This window comes from Rhyacophila brunnea, unplaced genomic scaffold, assembly GCF_057557595.1.
Source record: "Rhyacophila brunnea isolate RB1 unplaced genomic scaffold, BYU_Rbru_1.0 scaffold_13, whole genome shotgun sequence".
NCBI lineage: Eukaryota > Metazoa > Arthropoda > Insecta > Trichoptera > Rhyacophilidae > Rhyacophila > Rhyacophila brunnea.
Window position 1 is genome coordinate 6,559,096 of NW_028232785.1, and position 11,677 is coordinate 6,570,772.

At 35.5% G+C, this 11,677-nt stretch overlaps 1 protein-coding gene across 1 annotated transcript; it reads left to right on the top strand.

Annotated features, from left to right (window-relative positions):
* The first annotated feature begins 992 nt into the window (after nt 1–992).
* LOC147076295 (uncharacterized) lies at nt 993–7,944 on the top strand. The gene is made up of 3 exons (XM_085941292.1): nt 993–1,207; nt 4,949–5,095; nt 6,986–7,944. The coding sequence occupies exons 1-3, from the start codon at nt 1,061–1,063 to the stop codon at nt 7,748–7,750; spliced, it is 1,059 nt and encodes a 352-aa protein (XP_085797418.1). The 5' UTR covers nt 993–1,060; the 3' UTR covers nt 7,751–7,944.
* The last annotated feature ends 3,733 nt before the right edge of the window (nt 7,945–11,677 follow it).

The following is an 11,677-nucleotide window of genomic DNA, read 5'->3' on the forward strand; positions in this document are numbered from 1 at the left end:
AAACAAAAAAATTTTAAGGCAAATTTAATGGTTCAAGTATCAAGTCACTAAAATTTAAAAAATAATATCTCTCACGATATAATCGATAAAACAAAAAAAGCACGTGCACAAACGTAAGCCAATAATAGACAAATTGATGACTTAATAAAAAGTTAAAAAAGTTTGTTGGGTGGTTCTACTTAACGGTCATTAAATATTTCATATAGAATAACTCACGCACTATATGAGAAAAAAAATAAAAAAAGTATGCAGAATTGCGCACTAGCTAAGCAACAAGAGATTTAACTACAAAATATTTTTTTAAACCCACCCAGTCAGGTTTTGCATACAAACTTTAAAATTAAATAGCGCGCTAAATATAGGTGAAAAAGCAAAACAAAATCGTGCACTAACGTTTACTACCAACGCACAAGTGTTTACAATTTAAATTTAAGGAAAAACACATGTTTAGTGACACAAGTATCCAGCATTTAGCTGGGTCACCCAAATTGAAATGCGAATAACCCCCTTAATGTGCGTGCACAAACGAAAAAAGCGCGTACACAAACGTGCACTAACGATGCACAAACGAATGCACTCGAAAAAAGTTGAAATTTCAACATTGGGTGACCCAACGTTTAGCTGGAACACCCAATTTGAAATTGGAATTTTTCGGTTATTATAGGTGCACAAACGAAAAAAAATCGTGCACAAACGTGCAGTAACGATGCACAAACAAATGCACGCAAAAAAGTTGGAGTTTTAACATTGGGTGTTCCAGGTAAATGGACCTTCTGTGGAGGCCTATTAGGATCGGACATGGTCGAAAAAAAATTTATAATGAAATGTTTTCATATTTTAATATAATATGATGGGTAATTCATTCCCCAATGTTTGATGAAAAATTTTCTGGACAGCTCGCAGGCCGCAAAAAATTTTTGGCGGGCTGTCAGTTGGACAGCGCTGACATAGACAATATGACAATTCGTTTTGTTTCGATAATGTCTACTGTCACGTCTGTCAATCAACGCTTTGGCTACCTACGCTATTGATTAACACGTTTTTGCTGTTAATACTTGTAATGGATGTGAAATGCGAACCAGACGATTTTGGATCCGATGCGGAAGAGAAACATTGGTTTGATGTGCCAATATTGCATCCAAACAGTCCGCACGTTATTACGTATATAAAACAAGAGAATGACGATGAACCCAGCAGCCATTTTGAGGTTGGTTTTTCAACATTATTAACTAATACCCGTTTTAATTGAGAAATTTGACCAATTGTTCTGGAAAATGTAGATAGCTGGTGTGTACATATACAAGCATAGCATGTTTACTTAAAGCTAATGATAAAATTGACTTACATATTTCATAACTACCTACTATCTTTGTTTTATACAAAATTTACTGTAAATAATAAATAAATAATGTTATACAAAAGTAGGTACCATGTAAGAGTATTATTAATGCTATACCTCGGTTGAGGCACGGTCTAAAAAGATCGTGGCTAGGCGATGCGCGGATTGCGGGTCGCGGGTGCAAATGGCGCATGCCAAACGAAATATAATTTGTCATATTAATCCAACATGCGTCCATTTAATGTTCTATTTATTGTTCTATTAGTAACAATAATAATATATTCATTGACATGTTTTCTTTTTCAAGTAAATGGGTAACGTTTTTAGTCATCTTTACACAATTTAAGAATTAACACCCCCGTCGCCATCGCGAAACAAATTGACGTGTTCCCAGCTCGACATTCTCTCTCTGAATGCCATCGAGTCCAAAATTTCGTCGCGTCTATAGTTGAAAGTTATTTGCCGTTTCACTGATGTATCTTCTTATGCGTCAATCACATTGAGCTACTTTACGAGCTGTTTGTTGGCGAATTTAAAAGCGGGCGATTCAGCTACTGCGATTGTGATGATGACACACAAAACTTTCCATTTGCTGAGAGGCAAACAAACTAGCGACTATTTTGACAGAACGTAGTTCATTTTTTACCGGGAGGTCGCTACTACGCTTTACTGCGCATACGCAGTAGGCCCACACACCGGCGTGTAACGTGTAAAGTTGACGGGCTTTCAACTTTTCTCGGTAGATTGTTTACAATCTGCTTGTTAGCTTGTACGATGATGACACTGGGCGACTTTACTGGCAGATTGTAAACTCGCCAACAAGCAGATCGTAAAGTAGCTCAATGTCATTGACGCTTTAAAGACTAATATCTCATTAGTTAACCCCATTAATTATTATCTTTGAATTGACGATTTACTCATTTTGAGTGTAGTATTTGTATTGTTTATAAAGAATAATGATCTATTATTAGGTTTTGACGACTTATTATAATATGCTATCGACTGTATTTAATAAGATAGGATTTTTACTTATTCTTCTTATTGTGCCATCCCCTAGCGGAGGTCGACCACCATGAAGGCGATCTTATCTTTGTCGTCTGCTACCCGGAACAGTTTAGTAAAGCTGCACTCGTACCAATCACGGAGGTTCTTAAGCCACGAAATGCAGCGCCGTCCTCTGCTACGCTTCCCATTGTTCTTTCCTTGAATGACAAATTGGGGAATGCTGTATTTTTGTCCTCTCACAATGTGGCCGAGGTACAGTAGTTTTCTGGTTTTGATACTACGTAGAACTTCTCGGTTCTTCCCCATTCGATTGAGAACTTCAACATTTGTCACCCGGTAAGTCCAACGAATTTTGAGGATGCGTCTATGCGGGTTTTTACCAATTAGGTTTTTTACTGAAACTTCAACTATTCATAATTTGTTTTTTGTATTTTTTGTGACCTTTGACTTGATAAGTAGGTAATGGAGTTTTTTCTTGCTTTATTGTATTGATTTATTATATAAGCTAGAGTAAAGAGTGTTCGTTGTCAGTGTGTGTTTACCTTTGGTGCGTGTACACGGCGCCTGAAGATGCCGAAAGGCGAAACCCGGGTCGCAAAAAACGACTTAAATGGAATAGTACAGAGCTTGATTCCATTAGAATTTAAATTGAAATTCCATCAAGTACCTTCAGTCGATATTATTAATATTAAAATATACCAAGTTATATTTTTATGTTGACAAATAGATAATACATCGAAATTAAAAATTGTACTAACCGAACCGTTCGATAATTTTACGAAAATTTTAACTATATTATATTATATCTACTATATTCATGCATAGTATTTTATCCAAATAAATGTTAGATTTTTTATTATATGACATATCTAATTCATGCGGTCAAATTAATATTTCCACGAGTTGGTTGGTTGAACCTACGAGTAAATGTGGGAAAGACCAAGTATTTGAAAATGACAAGAGGCATTGAACCCTCTGGAAACATTGGAATAAGAAACTCCTCGTTCGAGAGAACCTCTCTCTTCAAGTACTTGGGCTCCAACATTACCTCTAAAAATGAAATGTCCCTAGAGCTCTCTGACCGACTGAGAAGTGGAAATGCAGCGTACTTCGCGCTGAGTCGTCTGTTCAGGTCCAAAATGCTGTCCATCAAAACGAAATTCCGGGTGTATAACGTGGTCATCAAGCCAATCGTCATGTATGGATGTGAAACGTGGGGTTTAACAAAAAACAAGAAAAGGCGCTCCAAGTGTTTGAAAACAGAATCCTCCGGAGAATACTTGGACCCGTCAATGAGAACCACCGGTGGCGCATCCGCACAAACGCTGAGCTCTTCGACCGATACCAACCTAGAATCACTAATATTCTGAGGTCAAGAAGGCTCAGATGGGCGGGCCACGTTGTACGATCTGAAAGATCTAGAACTCTCTATAGGATTTACAAAGGCACACCAGCTGGCACTCGACCTCTTGGCCGCCCTCGACGGAGATGGGCGGACAACATTCAAAGGGATGCGGAAAGGCTGGGGATAGTCAACTGGGAAGAGAGAGCGCTGGACAGAGATGCCTGGAGAAACGTTGTGCAGTCGGCCATGGACCTGAACGGCCCCTAGCGCCAGTTTAATAATAATAACGAGACAGCGATAATTTTAGGGATTTTATGAACCGTAACGGCGCTCCGGTGCGGCCCAGTCCATTTTGAGCCCTGGTAATACATAATTTATACCTACTAGTTTGGTAGGTACATAATATTACATTATCTTCAATATGCGGTATTATAATTTATACTTGCAGGTTACTTTCTCTCAGAAAAATTTGGGTACACAAAAACGATGTGATGTGCTGAGCTATAAACATCTCAAGATTTATGATTATTTCGACTTCATAAATTTTCAAGGAACCTTCATTTTTGCTGTCAAAATCTGGAAGTCTGACAACCCTGACCAAAAAGGACAGGATGTGGGTGGATCCTTCTAGGTTCGAGATGTTCAAGGACAAGAGGTCTTCTAATATATATTATGTTCCAGAGACTATTCACCGTTACATAACCATAGCACCACAAACTGACAGGGCTCTAGCCTGAGGGCCCGGATCTCGGAGGCCTGGCATGGTGGATTGACTTGTTAAGTGAGATAAACACATATCAGAAATTTACTCTTATAGTAAAAAAAGTCGCCTGCTGCCCTATTTTAATTAAGAATATAAACATTTTAACATATAATATGGTTGTCTGATAAAAATTTAATGAAATTTAGATAAATTAAGAAGATTTATTAAAAAATGCAAAAAAATCGATAAAAACACTCTGAATAGGTAGGTACCCTTAATTTGACCTGGAAGACCACTTGGAAAACTCTTATGTAAAACGTCACTGATTTTAACCTTAGCGATAGGTAGGGGGGGCGACAAAGATCCTGGCCCGCTTCAGGTAATGGGAGGCCATGTACATAACTCTACTACTCTGTTACTCTAATTAATACCTTTGTAATAATTATGTCAGCGTTGATGCATTAGGTATATACCATAAATAGTTATTATAATGAAAACAGCAATAATGTGCTTAAGATTTTGTTTTATTTGATAATTTAATAAAGCTTATTTTTAGGATTCGCATTTGACAAATATAAAATCTGAGACTGATTCTCTACAAGTTAACTTTAAGGATGAGTATGTTGAAGATGCAGTACTTCAAATCAACTATGACGCACCGATGCCTGGTGGTTCTTCTATGAAATACACTCCAGTTGATCAGGTAACTCAGCACCATCTTTAGATTAATAAAGCCTGAGCATATCTTTTTGCACAAGCAACGAGTGGTCCACTGTTCAGCTGTAAAATCAAATCCCAGATTGCTTGACATATTGATTCGCCCTTTCTCGTTTCAAATTGAGTTATAAAAAATTCTCAAAGCAAATATATTAACTATCAGTATTATTTATAAATAATATACATTCCTGTTATTTATCAGCTGTCAAAGTCAGACTAGTCATTCACATAAAAACCGGTGGTAATATCGATTTCCAAAAAATATGTAGCATTGATCTATGCATTACATTTTTAGGTGTGTTAATGCTAGTGTATTATTTATCATGTAACTCATCTATCCAAATCAGACCATTCCGTGTGTGAACACAACAGACGCGACAGTATGAGCACTCTATAGAACTATGACAGGTCATCCATAGACAACAGCGGGAGGGGCGGGAAAAATAGGATCAGTCGTTGTGAATGTGTCGGCTTTCTACTTGAGTCGGCAATGCGTAACTACATACAACAGTTGTTTAAAAGACTATACACTGTATCGAGTATAGTCCATGCCTGAAGAAAAACGAACCATAAGTGCGAATTAGAAAGCATTCAGCACGCTTATATCTCCGCTATATGCGTTAGAGTGAGATGGAATTTCTACGGCTGAATTAAATATTTTTTGGAAACGTCGCCAGTAAATATTGATTTGAATGATTCTATTTATTTTAAAACTGCGAGCACGTGTTGCTGAAATTCATTATTTTTTTGTTAAATATAAAGTAAGTTTTAATTATTTAGTTAATTTGGTAAAAAAAAAATGTTGAACTATGTTGAGTTTAAATTTGGTAGCCGTACTGAAAAGTAACATGATGGTATATCGTTTCATAGTTAAGTTAATAATAACAAAATTGAGGTTCTACTGTTATACGCGAGAAACACGGCTTCATTTTGTCGAACAATAGCTACTCTCTTTACTCTCTCCTATAGTATAGTGCTTTCTGATAAAATACAAAAGTAATTTTTGAGAAATTAAATACAGAGGATAAAGCCTAACAAGCAATGACTAACCTCAATAATATAGATATATATTTACGCCCACGGTGGCCGCGCGGCTTAAGCGTTGGACTATAACGCCGTGGGTCCTAGGTTCGAATCCTGGGTCTGGCAAGTACACATATTGTTTTTCAATTTGTGTGTGTCCAGGGTATGGACCTAATAGGTTGAGCAAGTTTCTGTCATCCATTTCTCGTAAAAAACAAAATCTGTCAATACAAACCTCTACTCTGTGGAGGCCCATATGATCCTATTAGGATCGGACATGGTCGAATGAAAAATATTTACTAGGGGACAAAAATGCAGCAACATGTCGCGGGACATGACGCGCAACATCTACGTCGACGTCTCGGGAACATTGTCTCGGAACACTTTGCATATACACACCAAGAAGATTGTCTTGTTCAGTACTGCGTACATATTTATTCTAACGAGTAGTTTATCGAAACGTAAGAGAAAGGAAAGATGGTCAGTGTGGACCTACTAGTACTTATTACAAAGAGAAATAAGTGTAGCATATCCGTATATTCTATCGCGTGGCTCTTGCGTTCGCTTGCGAAGCGACAGCATGCAACATATTCCGCGTCACGTATAAATTCTACTCTATGTTACGTGCAACGTCGGGGGACATGTAGACTCCATGTTACGCGTCATGTTGACATTTTGTCAGTGAATACGAGGCTTAAAAGACACAAGAAGTAATCATACTGACTTTTAAAACAATACAACTAAATATTTCTTGTTCCACCCATTTTTCATTATTTAACACAAACAAAAATTTTAGCTATATAATTCTGTCATAACATTATGCCTAAAAGTACTCATGGTTTGATTTTCATAGATTATTGTCACACGAACTGCAAAGTCGAATGGTGAAAGTTCGAAACCATCATGGAAGAAAGTGGAAATACTAGAGACTTGTGACGTACACATAGAAAATCAAGACCTTAAAAAAGAAGTCGACGAATATCTTTCTGGTAAAGGCCCATTTAAATGCAACGATTGTAATTACTCGTGTTTAAAATCTAGCCATATGACGTCACACAAAAAGACTCATTCTAGTGTAAAGCCATTTAAATGTGATCAATGTAATTACTCGTGCATTCGACCTTCTGACATGAAAAGACATAAAATGACTCATTCTGGCGAAAAACCATATAAGTGTAATGAATGTAATTACTCATGTTTACAGTCTAGTCACATGACAACACACAAAATGACTCATTGTAGTGAAAAACCATTGAAATGTGAACAATGCAATTACTCGTGCACTCTGTCTTCATACATGAAGAGACATATACTGTCTCATTCTGTAGAAAAACCATTTAAGTGTACTGATTGTAATTATTCATGTGCACGACTTGACAAGTTGAAATTACACAAAATGGGTCATACTGGCGAAAGGCTATTTAAATGCGATGAATGTAATTTCTCTTGTATAACAGCTTGTAGCTTGAAAAGACACAAAATAATCCATTCTGGTGAAAAACCATTTAAATGTGACGTATGTAATTACAGCTGTAGACAACTTAGTAGCTTGAAGAGACATAATCAAAGCTATCATAAAGTTAAAATAAGAGATATTAATTTTTTCACATCATATTAGTTTCAAATTTATTAAAATGGCTTACCTACTCGTGCATTTTCTTAATAATAATTACACATGCATTCATTTGTAATGTTGTTAATAAGGTGTTGTCGAAAGATAATAAATTATTACAAATTTAAATGGTCTAAAAATATGACTGTATATGAAATCACATTAAAACAATTTAAATTTGAAATAAACTTTATTTATATAAAACAAGTTGACTTTAATTCTACCCCCCCACACTTACTATGAGTATCTCTATACCTTCTTCTACTTATTCGGCCATATCCGCTACTAAGTCGGAGTATATGGACACCACGAGGCGCCTCCAAGAATCCCTGTCGCTTGCCAGTCTTCTTGCAATGTTCCAGGTCAAACCAGCATACTGTAGCTTCGCCGTATAATTCCATAGATAATATTTAGTCTCCTTCCAGGACGTCTAAATCTGGTTGGCTTGAAGAACAGGCAAGCCAGGTTGAAGTTCTCTTCTGGCATCCGCAGCACGTGGCCGAGCCAGGTCCATTGTCGCCATTTCACTCTCAACGCCAACGACTGATTGGTACGTTCTTTTATCACCTCGTTTCTCTTAAAGTTATACCACACACCCAGTACCCTTTGTAAAAATCTGTTTTTGAAGCTTATTAGGTATACGGTACGGAAAGCAGCACTGTCAGAATGCAACCTTTAAATAGGCGGCATTTGGTTTTGACCGAGTCCCAGACACTTCATCGAGCTTAATGTTGCGACAGCTATACCCTTTCGAATAGTGAGCTCTCTCTACGAAATGCCATCTCCTGTGATGTGTACCCCTTCTTTACCTAGCATAGTGAAAATATAATTTAAAAATTGCGATGTGTGTACTTATGTACGCGCGTTAGAAATTATACCTACTTCTTTGGCGTAACAAAACAAAACTAAACTTGTGATATCCTAGATTCTTTGACTAGCTCTTAATTAACTTGAGTATGTCACCATGTAGCATAGTGGAAAAAGCGCACGGGGCGTAAATCCAAGAGATGCAGGTCCGATCCTGCCGCGTGTCTTACTTTTTTCAAAAAGATTTTTTCTATTGGTTATAATATTATATTTTCTCATGGTGTTTTTCAAAATTATATATGTTCAATAATAATAATGGTACATTCTTAAATCTTGTGAATTATTCATTCAATAAAAGAAATAGTTAATTATTACAAACCAGTTATGTTTAGGTCTCGGAGAAGAGGTGTTTACAAATATAATACTAATAGGTATAGGTCGCGCAATGAAGGTTGAGGCGAACACAGATACGAAAGATTTGTATTGGAGCATTTCTGAGGAAACGGGCATTGCACAACGTCTACGAGAAACGGCCGTTTGTTTGTCTTGCTGACGCCTACTTATTGCGTTTATAGCGAAAATAGGACAATATGCGGATACGTTAATATCAATTTAAAAATTTAAAATATATTGACGAAATAGCCATGGGTATTTTCTTCGGTTTTTCATATTAGGTACAAATCGATGCGGAAACGGAAACGACGAAATTCATGCATAAATAAAGACTAATCGCTTTGTATAAAAAATTGCAGGAAAATCATTTTAAAGAATAATCATTACATACGTAATGTGAATATACGATTGCATAAGTCGGTCCTTAGGATCGGGGAATTAAAAATAAAAAAATACGATCAACAAGCCTTATTAAATTTAAATATTGGCAGTCATTCAAATATAAAACTGCTTGTTATTTTACCTCAAACATAATCTCTAAAAATGGAAAACCGCTCAGTGATAGAGAATTTAATATGAAAGAAGAGTGGTTTAAATGCTTCCACGATCTCTTTAAGTAATTTGAAAAAAAGGGAAAAATATTCAAAGAATAAAAGATATGCCTTCGGCTAGAAATACGGAGAAAGATAGAATAACTCAATTGTAATTTTTAAACCTTTTTAATAGAATTTTTGAAAACTACTTTTTTAGAAAACTAAAAAAAAATCGCCATAAAGAAAAATGCTTGGCACGTCAGACAGTCGAAAAATATTATTTGGGAAATTTTGGCACACATATGTAAAAAGGATAGATAATATGCTTATTAACTTTACGTATTACTTATTATTTACTCCCACGATGGCCGCACGGCTCAAGCGTCGGACTATAGCGTCGTGGGTCCCAGGTTCAAATCCTGGGTCTGGCAAGTACACATATTGTTTTTCAATTTGTGTTTGAGTCAGAGTATGGACCTAATAGGTTGAGCAAGTGGCTGACATCCATTTCTCGTAAAAACAGAATCTGTTAATGCAAACCTCCACTCTGTGGAGGCCCATATGATCCTATTAGGATCGGACATGGTCGAAAGTAGAAATATAATGTAAGAATACTACGATGCTAGGAAGTGGGAGAGGTTTGCTTTCATATGAAAATAGAAAAAGTAATATTCACACTATTTAATATAAGTAACATTATTTTTTGTTTAAAACGGTTTACAAGAAAAGAACCAGCCAAAGAAGTAAAAACAGTATACTTATTAAAATATATTACAAATTGAATTTTAAAGACTATATTATTATTTTTTAAATTTATGATCAATTCGATAATATAAATACCTATATTAAGATATACGTAGGTGTACAAACTGATAAAAAGTATTATTATGTCTATACAAGTACGTATTGCCAATTTTACAATAATGATGGTAAGTACAACACGTTGATTTTGATTCTTTGAAAAATTGTAAAAAAGCAAAATAAACTACAATTTAGTACAATACAAAATGAGAAATGCTATGTTTTATAAAAGGAATAATTGTGTTTACATTTTCGAACTGTGAGCATAGATAAACATGGAAACACTGCTATAAATGCTAAATATATCCAATGATTATGTTACGACAAATCTATTTATTATTATTATTACAACGTTTTTCTTAGCTCGTATTCTTATTTGTCCGGTAAAAATCTTGCAATCTATTTTTAACTGACTTCCCGACTAGGTAATTTGAAACTTTTAGAATATATCAGAACACGATGCCAATGCATTTTTTAATACTTTTAGCCATCTTTAAGTAGAATGGATTTCATTTTCAGTTAATTCTGGTTTGTATGAAAAATTACTTCGGAAGAAATCCGTAAAAAGCAAAACTATTATTGGTTGCTAAGTGGGTCCTAGCAACTAAATTATTAATATTAATATATACGTGCGTTACTATGGAAATTAATATGACATTTCAGTATTATTTCTATCAAGTACAAATTTTTTTGATCGTTTAAGCTAGTCAAGTCAAATTTATATGATTCAACAGAAAATTTAAAAACGTTGTATATAAAAAGTTCTTTTTATCTTGTAAATATTTTTTAATATATATGTACAAGCAAATATATTTTTTGAGAATATTATGTTCTTTTGATATATATCAGAAACAAATATATTACTTTACGGACTAAATTGTCTAAATTAGGAAATAAGTAGAAACATTGTAAAACATAGTGTTAAATTAAGTACTTGTTTTTTAGAAGATAGCTTTATATAGGTGCCTCTTACTTTAAAGGATATTCAGTTTAACAACGAATTATTAAGACAACCTTCTTCCTTACGATACAAATTGTAATATGGCCTATACACGTGTATGTATTTGCTTGTACTAATAGTACGTATTTTAAACTATCGTTATAATAACTTACGTACTGTTTAATTTACACGTTGAGAGATAATGAACCGGCAAAGAGAGTGATGTCCAGCAATCCAATAGGTCGTGGAAGAAGAGGCAGGCCAAAGATTCACTGGTTGGATGGAGCTGTCAGTGACTGCCGTATTCTGGGGGTACCGAATTGGAAAGAAGCCACACTGGATAAGGAGCTGTTGGAGGAGGCCAAGACCCACACCGGGTTGTCACGCCCCTGATGATGATGATGACTCTATCTCGCCAATTTCATTCTTCAAGAGTAAGCGATACGCGATGTTGTCATT